The sequence below is a fragment of the Acanthisitta chloris genome, unplaced genomic scaffold (assembly GCF_000695815.1).
Source record: "Acanthisitta chloris isolate BGI_N310 unplaced genomic scaffold, ASM69581v1 scaffold1259, whole genome shotgun sequence".
Classification (NCBI taxonomy): domain Eukaryota; kingdom Metazoa; phylum Chordata; class Aves; order Passeriformes; family Acanthisittidae; genus Acanthisitta; species Acanthisitta chloris.
The window spans coordinates 23,006-39,270 of NW_008689571.1; the positions used below are offsets into that span (position 1 = coordinate 23,006).

At 38.5% G+C, this 16,265-nt stretch overlaps 1 protein-coding gene across 2 annotated transcripts in view; it reads left to right on the forward strand.

Moving 5' to 3' along the window:
• The window catches only part of DNAJC13 (DnaJ (Hsp40) homolog, subfamily C, member 13), a 49,506-nt gene that overhangs the window by 15,031 nt on the left and 18,210 nt on the right, over nt 1-16,265 (forward strand). Inside the window, exons 18-36 of one of the 2 annotated variants that reach the window (XM_009081443.1) lie at nt 937-1,032; nt 1,172-1,315; nt 2,540-2,554; nt 3,061-3,143; nt 4,351-4,504; nt 6,623-6,726; nt 6,805-6,964; nt 7,937-7,999; nt 8,335-8,436; nt 8,586-8,690; nt 9,089-9,291; nt 9,749-9,833; nt 10,884-11,038; nt 11,943-11,988; nt 12,148-12,302; nt 12,912-13,113; nt 13,784-13,899; nt 14,727-14,805; nt 15,371-15,506. In XM_009081443.1, coding sequence (XP_009079691.1) covers nt 937-1,032; nt 1,172-1,315; nt 2,540-2,554; nt 3,061-3,143; nt 4,351-4,504; nt 6,623-6,726; nt 6,805-6,964; nt 7,937-7,999; nt 8,335-8,436; nt 8,586-8,690; nt 9,089-9,291; nt 9,749-9,833; nt 10,884-11,038; nt 11,943-11,988; nt 12,148-12,302; nt 12,912-13,113; nt 13,784-13,899; nt 14,727-14,805; nt 15,371-15,506 — 2,203 coding nt within the window. The remainder of the gene's footprint in view (nt 1-936; nt 1,033-1,171; nt 1,316-2,539; nt 2,555-3,060; nt 3,144-4,350; nt 4,505-6,622; nt 6,727-6,804; nt 6,965-7,936; nt 8,000-8,334; nt 8,437-8,585; nt 8,691-9,088; nt 9,292-9,748; nt 9,834-10,883; nt 11,039-11,942; nt 11,989-12,147; nt 12,303-12,911; nt 13,114-13,783; nt 13,900-14,726; nt 14,806-15,370; nt 15,507-16,265) is intronic. The other variant, XM_009081445.1, reaches the window with a different exon arrangement.

Here is a 16,265-nt window from a genome sequence, read left to right on the forward strand (position 1 = left end):
CAGTATCAAAAAACTTGGGACAGTCTATATAGTAAACGTATCCCCTTTCCCCTTCAAAGGGGAAGCCTTCCCTGGGAGATCAGCAGTCTGGTGTTGGCTGTTCAGAGGATATTGATGACTAGTTCAGGGCATCTCAGCCTCTAAAAGTTTTCTGTTGCTATCCTGCCACTTCTAAAAATGGTGTATGATGCAAAACTTAAAAATAGGTGTCTGACTTTTGTTTCTTTATTAAAAGGGCCAAAATTTGAGAGTCATAAACATGTCTCTAATGCTCTTTGTGCCAATAAGAAATCAAGGCAAGACTTCCGTCAATGCTTACATGCTTGTCCAACTTTGCTTGTAACATAGCTAAATTTATATGTTGTTCAGCCTCCTGAAAGGTTATTGCTTAAGTTACTTCAGTGAAAGTAGCTCAAAGAATAATGTTGTAAGGAATTATTACTTCTGGCAAATCACCAGCTTTTAATTTCAAAGTAGCACTTCCTTCATTTTTGACAGAGCGAAGTGTCCTGATCTTGGTCACTATGGAATGCTTAGTCAAATTTGACTATCTCATTTCTAATGTCACATGTAACATTTAGTCCCTATCAGAGCATATGAATGGATTCTAGTGTTATTCATTCCCCTCACTATTGCTGTGGGATCAACTCTTGCTGCATTCTTTAGTTGCATTAAGTGCTGCTTTAAGAAATGGGATGTAGGCAAGAGTTCTTCTGTACTGAGGCTTATTGTATGCCTGTGAACAAGTCTGTCAAAGATAGCAGCATTTTACTAATAATGCCAAAAATGTGCTGTAGCTTTACATACTTGCTTCAGAGTAGAATATAAATCGTGTTTTGAAATCTCTGACTTAAAGAAATGATCTTGTTACCTAATGTGATGATTTCTGTTCATTATCCACATCTGTGATTTACATTGTTTTTTAAATGGTTTTAGCCACCAGGTTTGCTGGCATACCTTGACAGTGCTGACCCTGTTCCTGAAAAAGATGCTGATAGGATGCATGTTAGAGATAACTTAAAAATTGCAACTGTAAGTAAATGTAGTTGTCTTACCTATTCCATTATATAGATGTACAGTCCTAGTGATTTTTCTAAGACACACCCTTGACCTGCATCAGAGATGTGCATAAACCTACAACTGTAAGTAACTAACTGGTTTTGTTCTGCAGGATCAGTATGGCAAGTTTAATAAAGTGCCAGAGTGGCAGAGACTGGCTGGAAAAGCTGCAAAGGAAGTTGAAAAATTTGCCAAAGAGAAGGTGGATCTACTCTTGATGCACTGGAGAGATCGGATGGGCATAGCTCAGAAAGAGGTAAAAGTATTTGAAACTGTTCGTAACAGTAAATTGACTAAGTGTGGAGAGGAACACCAGCTCCTCTATAGTTGTGTCAGAACACACACTGAACTAGTGAAATGTTGGGATGTGAGAGTTTTATTTCCCTTTTGCAAACTTTCTGCCTCTTAGTGCTTTTCATCTTGGACTAGAAATGGATTCCTGGGAGAATGTAAAGCAGACAAATGGATTCCTTCAGCACATGTGTTAAGCTTTTAGCCAAGCTTACCAAACTGGAGTGCAGCCTATATGTATTGCTTCTAAGATAATTATACAGGAGAAGAGGCAATTCCATGAAATGTGGCAAAACCAGTTTTTAAAGTACATTTAAAAGAAACTAATATTTTTTTAGATCCCAAATGAGGTACTCTATCCTAGTGATATTTTAGTTATGGTATCTGCTTGAAGAATCACAGAATTATAGAATGGCCAGGGTTGGAAGGGACCATAAAGGTCATCCTAGTATCAACCCCCCTGCTGTGGTCAGGGACAACAGCTTAGTGTTCCCTTGAGTATAGATATCTCAGTGCTTAAGTTTCAGCATAAGACTGTACAAAAAGTCACAATTAAGACTGAATTGATAAGTAACTGTTTTGATTAAATATTATAAAAGGATGTCTTAAGCACTGCTTGAGTTCTTAACCTTGGTCTCCTTTTTCCTTTAGTTTTATTGCCATGTTCTATATGACAAACACTTTGAATTATGAGGCATTTCCCTTCACTTTAGTATCCTGACTAAGCTTGTTTTTATGCATTCTGGAAACAAAACAATCTATTGTATATGCAGGGAAGGATGAAAAGCGCAATGCAGAGTATTGAGAATGCCTGCCTGTGTTTGTACTTGATCTGATGTAACAATAAGCTTTAGGTTAGGAAAAGCTTAACTTGGCAAATCTGGCTTGAGTGTGATGCAGAATTTTGACAGGTAATGTTTATGGAATAATGGTGAACTAGGTTCAGTACAGGAAAAGTTTGAAGGACAGCGGTGGAAAGGCAAATTGCACTTTAAACATCTTGCCTAGATAGTTTAAACAATCATTTTTCTGTGTGAAGTTCTGAGCTTTATAATTTCTTGGTAAATGTGTGCAAGTGTAGCTTGGAAAAGGTAGTAGTAAGTTTGGTATTATCTCTTTGAATGACTTCAGTGGCTGTGGCTTGTTAAATGTACTTTTTCTTTTTCTTCCAACTTTGCATCACAATCAGGACAGAAACAATATGGTGAGTGTATATCTCTGCCACTCGTGTGAATAGTGTTGCTCAGACTTGTGCTTGCATGTGGTACCTCATGTAGAGTATAACATTGATTTCATGCTTCATCAAACTAGGGAACCTTTCAGTGACTAAGTCAGGTTTGTGACTTATTTCTGTGACTTTTTTGTGACTTCCTCTAGTTCCTTCCGAGAGGAAAGTGTTCTTGTTAGGGGTTTTCCTTCCCATCAGCTTTGGAGCTGATGAATGCTTATGGTGATGGGAACTAAACTTTCCTCAGGGGTAACTTGCTTCTAAATGAAGGATTTGTTACACAGCTGAAAGATTCTCTGGCATGATTTAACTTGGTGTAAATAACACTTGTGAAAGTCTGTTGCTACTACTTGTTAGAAAAGGAGATGTTATTAATGAGGCTTAACTTAGTGTGGCTTTTGAAGGAGGAAAAAAAAATCCCAGCTTTTTATTAATGGGGAGTATCTGCTTCTACTAACTTCTTTAATTTGTTTCTTTTGCAGAACATTATTCAAAAGCCAGTTATATTAAGAAAACGACGCCAAAGAATAAAAATAGAGGCAAACTGGGATCTCTTCTATTACAGGTAGAAATGCTAAGAGGAATATGGTGGTCTTGAATACAAGTTACTTTCTAGCTGGACATTTTTGTTCCTATCTGAGTTGCTGTGGCTTGGGTCCAATTTCTGCCTGTCTTGAAACAGTGAAAGTGTTTTGTAAGAACTGCTTGTTTAAAAAAAATAATCCTAAGCTATACTTAAGGATTTAGTTTGTGTTTAGGAAAGGGAAGAATTTAGAAAGCTTCTCAAATGTTATCATAATACATCCTTTTATCCTTGAACCAGAAGGAAGACTAAATAACAAACAGCAGGTGGTGATCTGCATGATGTGGAAGGCCAGGCAAAGTGGCACTGAAAAGTATTTTAGTTTGTTAGTGCATCAACCTATAAGCTACTCAAGGAGTCTTAACTTGAATTGGAACAAAAATAAGCTTAAGGCAAGGAAGGAGAAAGCACATTTCAAATAGTGCCATAGGTCCTAAATGCAACTTGCTTACCTGTGAGTTCTTAAAGCTGTCAAAGTTCACAAGGGAGGAGCCTCCATCTGAAAAAAAGTTTTATGTATCACTTTGGCTAGGGGTGTGAGCATGTTAAGTGGACTAATAAAGCTTGACTGTTCAACAAACTATGAAAGCAAGCTTGGGGAAATTCCGTAAACTTCACCATGCAATGCAGTACTTTTGTTTCTAAATATCAAATATAGTGCTGCATGAAAGAAAGATTTGCATGCCCATATTTGCAAACCTGGAGTATTAAAGTTCTCTTCTCAGTTTCTGGATCCAAAGGCTGTTTTGTAACTGCCACTGAAGAATGTCCTCTGACTGTCTTGTGACACTTATAGACATCAATTTCTATTTTCCTTCGTGAACTATTCTTTATCTTGTTTGTTTGTTTGAAACACAGTTGGTATGTGCACATCTGCTGCCCTGGGTTATTATTCACTTGTAGCCCTTACTGGGAGATATGTGAATAGCTTCCATATCTCCTGGCCATCAGCTATATGCAGATACCAAATTGAGCCCAAAGGGATGACACAGGCATGCTTTAGTTTAGGCTGGCATCCATGGCTCTGAAAACACTATACAAGTGAACAACCATAAGTACTGTAGCAAACTACAGATCACTACTCTGTGTCTTCTAATTAAGGTCCAAACATCCCCAGCTTGCCAGCTGAGTGTTGTCTGCCTTCCAGATAATGTTTTGAGGGGTCTAAACTACATAACTTTCTTCTTAGGTTTCTTCAGGATCATGCTAGATCAAACTTAATTTGGAACTTCAAAACACGGGAAGAACTGAGAGATACTCTTGAGTCTGAGATGAGAGCATTTAATATTGACAGAGAACTTGGTAGTGCTAACGTTATCTCATGGAACCATCAGGAGTTTGAGGTAAATGACCTACTGTAGCACAAACTGCATCTGTAAAATATGTCTACTTAAAATGTCACTTCTCTTTCTAATTACATGAGTGTATCTTCTGTTGACAATCCCTGACTGCGAGCTAGAGTTCATTTGGGGTTATGGAATAAACGGCTAAGGCTTGAGTCTGTGAACAGGTACTATTGTCCAGTGTCACTCTACAAAACTGAAACCTCTTCAGCCTGAAAAATGATGCTGTAGAGATAAAACATGGATCAGAACCCATGATGTATTCTTGCATCACGAGGAGAGTTGGTGTGAAACATGGATTCTTGCATCACGAGGAGAGTTGGTGTTAAATTGTTGTCCACATAAGTCTTACTTGTTTCTGGATGTGCTTCTAGACTTTTGAGTAGTTTCAGAAGTCACTTTTTCCTGATGGCAAGTTTCTTATCTATATTTCCTTCATGTCTCAGTGATCCTGAGGTTGCCAAATCATGAATAGGTTAAAGGGTAAAACCATGCTGCACTGTATATTATAGGTAAATAGTACTGTCCTCATGTTACAGCAACAGCAGTACCCAAAGCCAAAATAGCCTTTGAGGCTTCTTCAAAGCAACTGATGTGGTCCTGCCTGGCGTTCTCAAAACCAACTTGCAAGACGTTTTGAAGTAATGTGCTAATAAACACTACTGTGCTCTTTATCTCCAGTATTGTTGTGGTTCCACAGTTTCTAAGTAATGTGTAATGCTATAGCAAAGCAAGGCCATGCTTTAATTAAACTGTAAGATATTTCTTATATATTTCCAATGCCATCCTCATCAGAGTACAGCTTTCTGGTTGAAATTTGAGCAGAGTACTATGAGTGAAATGAGAATAAACATGTTTTTGAGGAAATCTCTGATTATTCTGCAAATCAGAAAGAATGGCAAGACATCAGGCTAATACTTTAGGAGAAAGAACTCTTTTTTTTGTGTGCAATTTAACCCTATCACAAAATTACAGGTTCCTTCTTACCTTGATGCAGTAAATAGCTAAGTTAGGGTTTGGATTACTATTTCTTGTGTTGGCGTTTATCTTTACATGTTTCCTTCAGGTATAGGTCAGGCACAGAATTTCTGGGTGCCACAGTGTCTGTTATCCCAGCTGTTTAGTGGTGCTAATTGGGGCAGAATCCAAAGTACAGTTTTGCAACTTAGTGACTCTGCTCCTGTGTGGCTCGTGCTACTGGAATGTATCACTAAGGATCTTCTGTAGCATGGTCCTTGAACAGCTGCTGTCTCAGATTTACTTTTAAATGTTTTGAATGAGTACTTTATTGGTCTATGCTGTAAGAATTGAACTATATGATGGTGACAAAGGTTTCTCTGTTGATTGCAGAACCTGTCACTTTGCCAAGGGAATGGTGGTTTGAGGCTGCTCTGAAAGTGTACTAGTTAGTGTGATGTCTTTGTAGCATATGCTGTGGTCAAATCTGTAGATAACTTTGTGGGCTCATGACAGTAGTCTGCAAACTATAGATAAGAAAAAACTGTAGAGAATGGCTTTTCATAGTATGTTAGAGGTTCCTCTAATGGAAGTGCTTGCCAAGTGCTTAAAACCACTGAGCATTGAGGCATATGGTTAAACTTAATGTAGTTGCTCTGAAGTTAATGATGGCTCTGATTGTGCAATTTACTTCAGCTTCTTGGTGTGTGTACTTATGCCTCTAGGCTTTTATTATTCAGCATAATAGCAGGTATAACTAGTAATTAGGTCATGCTTGTGTTTCATACTTGTAGTAACATTGAGTGAAATGCCTTGCAATGGAATAACTACTTATTAAAATTTGAGTCATCATGTATTGTCCTAGGGTAGTTAATAAAGCCAGCTGATACTAGAAACAGGTTACTTAAAGGCTGGAAACTGGGATTTCAGCAAGGTTGGAAACTTTATTCTGGGGAACAGCAGTAGCTTGTGGCTTATTTTATGTAGATGTGTGCTTCTTTAGCAGCAAACTTGCAGATTTCAGTTTACCTCAGGCATAGGAGGGGTTGCTAACCGTGTTGAGTGTTTGAGTGCAATCAGGTACAGTAATTGTTATGCAAGCAAAAGCTTAATGAAGGAGAAACAATATATATTGTTAAGTAACGTCGTCTTGTGTTACAGGTCAAATATGAGTGCCTTTCTGAGGAAATAAAAATAGGAGATTATTATCTAAGATTGCTACTGGAAGAAGATGAAACTGAAGAGAGTGGAGCAATCAAAAGATCGTGAGACATTATTAAAATCTTACCTCATTCCCAAGGTCTGTGTTTGCTTTATTTACTAAAATCTCATCTCTTTTTTAGATATGAGTTTTTCAATGAGCTCTACCATCGCTTCTTGCTTACCCCAAAAGTGAATATGAAGTGCTTATGCCTGCAAGCATTGGCCATTGTTTATGGAAGATGTCATGAAGAAATAGGACCATTTTCTGATACCAAGTACATTGTTGGGATGTTAGAAAGGGTAAGAATTATTTAAAATTACTGGATATAGTAAACATACAGATAGTCCAACATATATTCAGATCCTTCAGGTTACTGGGAAACCCAAGTTTTGGGTTCGCAAAATGTGGAACTGAAGCAGAAATACTTTTTTCCATGCTGTCACCAGCTGTTCTTAGTAGCTCTCCTTGTTTCAGTTGAAGTTTCACTGAAAGAACCTACTGATCATAGAGGTATTTCAAACTTGTCTCTTTAAGGCCAACAAAGTGTAGATATAACTGTGGCTTGCTGCAGAAAAATGCAGAAGCGTGAAGCTTTTAAGGGGAGAACCTTGTTCTATGTCACATTATTTCAAAGTACTGACTTTGGATAGTAGCACCAGCCTCAGATCTAAAGAAATGGTAGCCTTAAACAGACACATGTGATTAAATTTTTACTGATAACTACTTGTCCTATTAAGTGTCTGTTAAGTTATATCTGACAACTGATTCAGCTTGCAAAAATACATTTCTATGCAGCCTGCAGAAGGGGTTCTTTGCTAGCATCAGTATGGTGTTTAGATATGGCTGTTGTAAGTGAAGCTGGGCCAGTGCAGTCCATGGTTATTTTGCCTTAAGCCTTGGTAGTCTCACCAGGGATGTAATATTAAGGACTCATTCTGTCTGCCATCCAAAAACATTCTCTCTTTCTCCTGTATTTGTTTTAACTGACTCACTGGGAATCCAAACACTGTCCCTTTAGAACAGTGGACTTAGCAGAATAGCAGGTTCAATCCAAAGCAACAGTTTGGTTGGAGGGTGACAAGGCCTTTGCTCCTCAGTGGCAGAAAGCTACATTTATTAGCTGAGCATGAAACTAGACAGTTAAGAGTCAGCAGCTTTTATCCTGGGAATGAAACAAAGAAAATGTGGCTTTGCAGGTGCAACTGTGACTTTTGAAGGGAACTTCTCGTATGTGCTATCAAATACTAACTGGCTCTTTTCTGCTGTACCAGAGCACTGACAAGCTTGAGCGGGACAGATTGATACTGTTTCTCAACAAGCTGATCCTTAATAAGGTAAGGTGGACATGCACACTTAGCAGCAGTTTATCAGTCTTTCAGGTGCATAAAATGGTCTGAACTAGTCTTTCAGGGTTAACTTGATCAAAAATTCAGGTACTGAGGAAGCTTTAAAAAAAGGTTTGGTACAGCTTTCTGGGATGTGATACTTGTTATTTACTGGTGAGAAGGCTGAAGGAAATTTGTAGATACTGTGATTGTGCCATTCTTGTCACTTTAAAGTATGATTTGACTCTTTTCCTGGTCACTTCTTACTTGAATAAAACGGTTCAGTACTTGTAACAATTCTTACCTAGAAAATGTTTGTGGTAACTCAGTTCATCCATTAACAGAAAAACGTGAAGGACCTTATGGATTCAAATGGTATCAGAATCCTTGTAGATCTGCTTACGCTGGCACATCTTCACACAAGCAGAGCTACAGTCCCTTTGCAAGTATGTAGCCTTTGTTTATTACTACTCATGTCATTCTACTGAAAGGACAATTCTATAAAAAAACCCCAACAAATTGCTTTCCACATTCCCTGTAGAAATGTGATTTTTGCACTGAAGCTAAAGCTATTCTTGTTACCATCATTTTCTAGAGCAATGTGATTGAGGCGGCACCTGATGCAAAGAGGGAGAGTGAGAAAGAGTGGTACTTTGGCAATGCTGACAAGGAAAGGAGTGGTCCTTACAGCTTTCAAGAGGTACCTATCAGCTTCAGGCTCTCAACCTGACAAATTATTTCCATTCTGGTCACTGGGTGTATTTCGTACAGTGAGAGGGAAAACTGTAAACAATGCTAAAAAATATTCTTCACGTAACTCTTTAAGGATTAAAGCTAAATAAGAGACTTGATGTTGTGCAAAGAACCCATAGCCTTTTTGGTGGTGCTACCTACTCCTCCATGCCCCAATTATGCTGCAACTAATCTGACAACTTTTATTTCATGATTCGATGACAGTTGTAAACACATATTGGAATTTCATGCAGCCATAGTAGTCTGCCATATGGCAGCTAGAAGCTTGTCTTGAGTGTGAGTGTGTGGGAGCAAAGGTAGCTCTGAATGCTGACTTAACTAAATTCCTCTGTAATCTTGTAATAGATGCAGGAGCTATGGAATAGTGGAAAGCTGACTTCAAAAACACGTTGTTGGGCTCAAGGTATGGATGGCTGGCGACCATTACAGGTCATCCCTCAGCTGAAGTGGTGCTTGCTTGCCAGTGGCCAGCCTGTGTTGAATGAGACTGACCTTGCCACACTTGTCCTCAACATGCTCATCACAATGTGTGGATATTTTCCCAGCAGGTAAGCACTGATTTTCAGCAGAGGTGGTTAACTTTATCCGGTAGATCCATAAATTCAAATCCTATCTTAAAGCTTTTCTTAGAAAGTAGTACATTAAGGAACTGTATTAAAGAGTCTTTTACATAGTAGTAATTAATTCTGTGGGTGAATAGAGAGTTTGTAAATGAGACAATATTAATATTGTGACTGCAAGAATAAATGTGCAAGCTATGTGCATTTCTAATGTTCAGCAACAGTAGTCTGTTACAGACAGGCTCTTTAACTTCAAAACAAAGCTGCTTTAATGCAGGACACTAAACCACACTTAGCAAGTCTAACACCACCATTGGAAGTTAACAAAAAAGAAGACACTGAATATGGTCTCAATAGCCTAATAACTTATGCTTAATAAAATTGTTCATTCTTGAAAGAGAAAAGGCACACATACGCTTACTGCTGTACTACTTTATTCTTTTAGGGATCAAGACAATGCTATTATAAGACCTCTGCCTAGAGTGAAAAGGCTGTTGTCAGATAGTACTTGCCTTCCTCATATCACTCAGGTAAGCATCTCTTCAAAAATGTACCTAAATGAGAAAAAGTTTGACTTATTCTATGTGCTGATTTGAAAGCAAACCGGTGAGAAACTCCGAGTCAGAAGTACAATTTAATATGGAAAACAAAACGAAACAACAAATACAACAGTACAAAAAGACCCAGAACAGCCACTGACAGAGTCCCAAAGTAACCTGACACACTGTCAGTCAGGGTGTAGTAGTAGTCCGATTAAATGGTGGCTGCAGTCCTCCTGGAGTGATGGGTTTGTTGGAGCAGTGATCCCGCAGATCTGCTCCTCTCCTGAAGGTCCAGCAGCAGCAGCTCTTGTCCTCTGGGAATCCAGCAGGCAAAGGGCTACCCGTGCTGGTCCAAACCCCAGCTTATATCCCTGTGAGCATGTTTGGCTCCCCACCCCTGGAGTGAGGCATCTCACAATGGGACAAGGCAATAAGGACCACTGGGAGGATGTAATTCTATGGGCCATGCATGGGTCCTTGACAGCCCATTAAACAGAGACAGCCCCTGAGGGAGCCATCAGGGATGAGGTGATAAAGGTCACTGCCCCACCGGCTTTAACAGCTTGTGGAGATGACAATAGAATATATACCATTGGCTACCCCCACACTGCAACCCAGGACACTACCATCTTCCCTGTGTGAATAGTTTAAGTGGGACAAACACATCAAATGACATCTGTAGCATCCTGCAGATCTCTGAACAAGCAGTCATTCATTTCACAGGATGTTGTTGCAAATTTCATGCTGTCTCAGCCAATATCTCTTTAAGGAATATTTCCATCTGTGGAGACACTGAACATGGTCCTTGTCAAACAGCTGTAGATGACAGTGCTTTTGGCAGAGGGTTTTGAGAAGGTCCCTTCCAACTTTAAATATTTTATGATTCAAACTTGTTGTTTTGACTCTGCAGCATTCCTTAACTGAAATTCCTGTAATTTTACTGAGTTTGTTCCAATACTGAATTAGGTAAAACTTGCATTTTTCCTAGGTAACTTGAACTGCTTTCTTCTAATGTAAATGCTTGTGTTTTGATTTCAGCTATTACTGACTTTTGATCCTATCCTTGTGGAAAAAGTGGCTATATTGCTGTTTCATGTCATGCAAGATAACCCTCAGTTGCCTCGTTTTTATCTGAGTGGTGTATTCTTCTTCATCATGATGTACACGGGTTCCAATGTACTTCCTATTGCAAGGTGAGGAAAAAGTATAGTCAAAAGTACCTCTTGACCAATCATGCTCAAGGACTGTGGCTCTGCATGTTTACATGCTCTGGGGAGTGTGGCTTGCTAGAACCAACATGAGTTTATTCCTCTAGAAGAATTACCTTCACATGATCTAGTCAGCCATGGTGCTTCCAGGGAGGGAATGAAAGCATGTCTGATCATATAGCTCTAACAGTACAAATGGGCAACGCTTTCTGTAGAAGAATAAATCATTACAAGCACTAAAGAGCAGTAATACAGGCTATGTAAATGCTGATGTAGCTTTTGGTAGTAGGCAGCTATTGAAAGTGGTGGAAAAATCTAATAGCCTGTTTCAGTATTGAAGCCTAAAACAGTTAGTAGTCTGTATTACCTGACACAGGTGCAGTTGACTATTGCAGTTCATTCCAGTACTCTTCCTCTAAATGCAATAGTTCATGAAAAGCTATTGTACAATTCCAGTTAAGTCTCTTGTACAGTGAAATGCATTGGGAAATGATTGCATCCTTACATGATGACTCTAGTGTAATAGGGCTGTCAGCAGTTAGTCTGAGATGATCTTGTTTCATTCCTGGAATGATGATCTAATGTGAAGGGAGAGGTCTGTAGGGAAGGGTTGTGTGTGTCATTTTTTTGTTCACATGTGGCGAAAACAAGCTTCCAGACTGAAATGATGAACATAAGGCAACATTCACAACATGGAAGTGCTTAGCTTGGTGGACTTCCCAAGGATTTAATGGACTTTGTACAGAAACTCATACAGCTGTTGCTGTTGCTTTTTTTATCTCAAAGTAACTGTATGAGACTTGCCAGCTGGACTGTGTTAGTTGTGCTTGTTATTCAAGGGTACCCTAAGTATCAATCAAACAGAAAATAATTGCTGTTTCTCTTCTAGGTTTTTGAAATACACACATACAAAACAAGCTTTCAAGTCTGAAGAAGTGAGTAGATTGCAAAAATAACTACCTCTCTTTGCAAGTAGCTTTGCAGAGCAGCTGTAGTTGTTTTAACTATAAGGGAGAAGGGGGAGGGTTTTTTAGATTTAGTTAGCAGGACTGAATTCAATTACCTTTGAGATGACAATGTGATCTCTCATGTAGACAAAAGGTCAAGATATAGTTCAAAGAAGTATACTTGGACATATTCTTCCTGAAGCAATGGTGTGTTATTTAGAAAACTATGAACCAGAAAAATTTTCTGAGATATTCCTTGGAGAGTTTGACACTCCGGAAGCAATTTGGAGCAATGAAATGAGGTAACTATTTTCTGTCAGAGGAACAAATAAATCTGAACGATAGCTTATGTTGAAGAGGTCCTGTATTTGACATTTCTGAGGAAAGCTGAAAATACCTGGATTCCATTAACTCCTGTGGTTGCCTTGTGCAAGGGTGATGCCCTTGCATTGCCCTCTGATCAAAATTAACCAGGGGAAGGGGTAGCAGATTTGGCAGTGGGAAGGGAACTATTTCCCTGAACATCTGACAACATGTTTTACATCTTTATTAAGTTCCTTTTGTGAGTGGAGACTTCATTATGTGTGGAGTGTTTTATACCTAGGTGCTGGTAGTAAAAGAATACTATAAATAACTATATTGGAGATATACCTCTAATATTACAACATGTTTTTAGAGTCTTCCAGAAAGTGAAGAGGTGTTGAGGAGGGCAAAATGTCATTTTGTGTCGTTTTTAATAAGCTAGTTTTTCATGGTATTTAAATAGCTTTGTAGTAGAATAGGATTGAATCCCTTCTGAAATGTGGGAAACTGTTAAGGAAAATCTTGTCAGAAGAGATCATTGAACACACTTGTCAAGTGAGTGAGGATTGAGGACTGGCTAGTTTTAAACCAAACTTTGTAACTTTTAGGCGTCTTATGATAGAGAAGATTGCAGCTCATCTTGCTGACTTCACCCCTCGTCTTCAAAGCAATACAAGAGCACTCTACCAATACTGTCCCATCCCAGTTATCAATTATCCACAACTGGAAAATGAGCTGTTCTGTAATATTTATTACCTCAAACATCTTTGTGATACACTCAGATTTCCAGACTGGCCAATTAAAGATCCGGTAAGTAAGAAATATTTTAGGACTCATTTAGTTCATGATGTTTCAGTGTCCTAAAAGTGGGGTTTGTAACAAAGATTAAGGAAATCAAATGCTAGATTTGTTGCAGGTGACTGGTTTATCGTGAGTTTCAGTCCACAAGTAGGTAGATTAGACAGTTATTTATCTTGAAGTAACATAGTATTCTTTCCATATAGCAACCACATAAATATATCCTCCTTATGGTGACTACTAAAAGAGCAAAATAAAGCATCAGAGAAACTTCAGATAGTGTCATTGACCCTCAAATGATTGAGAGAGTAAGGGGGAATCATCACTTTTGGTTTTTCATTTGTCTATGCTGCACAAGAAACTGAGCTAATGTGGAATCAGTACATTAACTGAATTGATGAGATCTTTTTGGTACAAGTCGGTGCTCTAGGTCTGTATAAGATCTAGATGTCTAAGCAGCTTTATTCATGCAGCTTTGTTGCAGTTTTTATAATACAGAGGTTGTTTACTGCATGTCATTTAAGTGATTATCTTCTGGTGTGACTATGTAAAGAGTCATTTTAATCTTGAAGTGCTTTTATTCTGAATGAAATGCAGGATTGATTAGTAAGCAACACTCTCTTAAAGATGCTATGTACTGGTGTCAACGTAAATGAAACACTAATAAATTGTAATCATTTAGGTTAAACTGTTGAAAGATACACTAGAAGCTTGGAAGAAGGAGGTAGAGAAGAAGCCACCTACCATGTCAATAGATGATGCTTATGAAGTCCTTAACCTTCCCAGAGGACAAGGACAGTAAGTTGTTTTCAGTATTTTAAGTTGTATAACTATATTAACATAAACTCCATGCAGTGAAGTTTCTTACCTCAGTACTTGGAACCAGTTATTGGTACCAGTTCAGTTAGGTCTAACACCTTCTTTCACAGTGCAAGATTGCTTTGCTAGAAGGAAACAAAGCTTGAAAATGCAATTCCAGTTTTTTGAGATAATTGCAGAAATGTTACTGAAACTGGGGAAAAAAATGCTCTGAGCTCTGCTGTTTTACAGAGTAAGCATTAGACCATAGTGAACAAGAATATGGCAGAACTTGAATGGGTTCAAAGTGGAATTTTTTTCTCTAATCATCCTCCTTCTCCCTTCCAAACATTGTCCTTTTTTTGTGGTGATTATATCCTTAGAGTTTTTTTGCCTCCTGTCTCGCCACTGGTTTCTGACTTAGGTCCTCTAGAAGAGAGGTGACAATACTTTGCATTTAGCCTTCAAGAACTGTGCACTTAGTATAAATCATGAAATAGTAACTTTTATTACTTCTAGCTCATTTAGATTCTTCATTGAAGATATTCAGGGACTTCAAACATTTTCTGGTTAGTATATTCAGTACAAGAGGTATTAAAATACTTCCTGTTTCTAAAATTTCTTTCTATTCTGTGGCCACATGATTATCCCCCATTCAGTTAAGCAAGTTTTTCAAATGGAAATCAGAGCTTTGTAGTTTTCATTCAGTTGCAGTTACTGTTTGTTAGTACTGTTGGCAGAATCCAGGCTGGTTTTCCTGTGGTCTGTGGTTTTGTGGTGGGTTTTTTTGTCACTCAGTGTAATGGATGGAACTTGTTTTCTTGCAGGCATGATGAAAGCAAGATCAGGAAAGCATATTTCAGACTGGCTCAAAAATATCACCCAGATAAGAATCCAGAAGGCAGGGTATGTACAACAAAAATTTATGGTGTTACTAAAATGGGAACAAATTCAGCTGTTACTTGTATTAAGAATTTTAAAATGCACACTGGATTTTTCTTTTTCCCTTTTAAAAGCTATGCCCGAGATGAATGCTAAAATACAGATTAATGCTGCAGTTAAGTAATTTTGGGTAACTGGACAATGCTCTCAGGCACATGATAGAATTATTGGAGATGTTCTGTGCAGGGCCAAGAGTTGGACTTGATGATCCTCATGGGTCCCTTCCAACACTGAATATTCTGTGATTCTCTAACTTAACTGATGTCAATCAAGGGCTATTAGGATTTCCACAGTAAACTGATGTAGTCAGATCACGTCCACATCTTGGAAAGATTCTTTTGAGAGTTACAAGGGCCTAAATAAGCTATTTGCTCCCTTTCAAAGACAGACTTCATCCTCTGCCCGTTCTCACAATCAAACTGTACTTAATACTTTTGCCATGTTATGACTGACTTAGTTTAAGTTTCTTGCCTAAGGCAGAGTTTAGGAGACAAAAGCAACTCTTAAGACTATTCCTCTTTACTTGCAGGATATGTTTGAAAAAGTTAATAAAGCATATGAGTTTCTTTGCACAAAGTCTGCCAAGGTGATAGATGGGCCAGATCCAGAAAACATAATTTTGATCTTGAAAACTCAAAGCATCCTCTTCAACAGGCACAAGGAAGGTAAGCATTCCACATCAGAAGAGTGTTTTGTTTGTTTCTTTAGTGGTCATTTTGGTCAGTTTTTAAACTCTTCTGTTCTTGAGTCTGTGCTCTGTTGATCTGGTTTCTGGTTTGCTACATCATGTAGCTATGGCAAATGGCTTCAAGATAGGACTTTTTTTCCATGAAATATATTTACCTGCAGTTAAACTGAATTTTAAAAACTACGAATAGGTCTTTGAAGTTCTCTGCTCAAACACTGATCTGCAGTAAAACTGAATTATAAAAACTACGAATAGCTCTTTGAAGTTCTCTGCTCAAACACTGATCAGTTTGAATCTTCCTCTGCACTTAGAATTCTATCTAAGCAGAAAAGACCTCAGTAGTACTCAGTCACCCAGATGGCAGACTCTGGTTATAAATGAGATTATTTCATTTTTAATAGCCAGGTGAGTGTATTCTTGCAGAAATTCTGACCAGTGTTAGTTGTCTGGTGAGTGTGCTACAACATTGGCCCAACTGGGAAAGTAGGATGGCTAGAGTACCCTAATGCTTGACTCTAGCTACAGTTTCAGGCTGGTAGCTGCTGGCATGGCCAAGTCTTGCAGAGTCAACAGTGTTTTGCTGCATAAGTATTACATTATAATGGTAAACAAAGAATCTCATGCAATCATAGCTCTGTCAGTTTTGTGGAGGTAGTGACAGCATGGGTATAGACTTATCCGGGTTGGCTTGCAGTTGGCTCCATACACAAAATGAAATTGTTCTTTAGCACTGCTG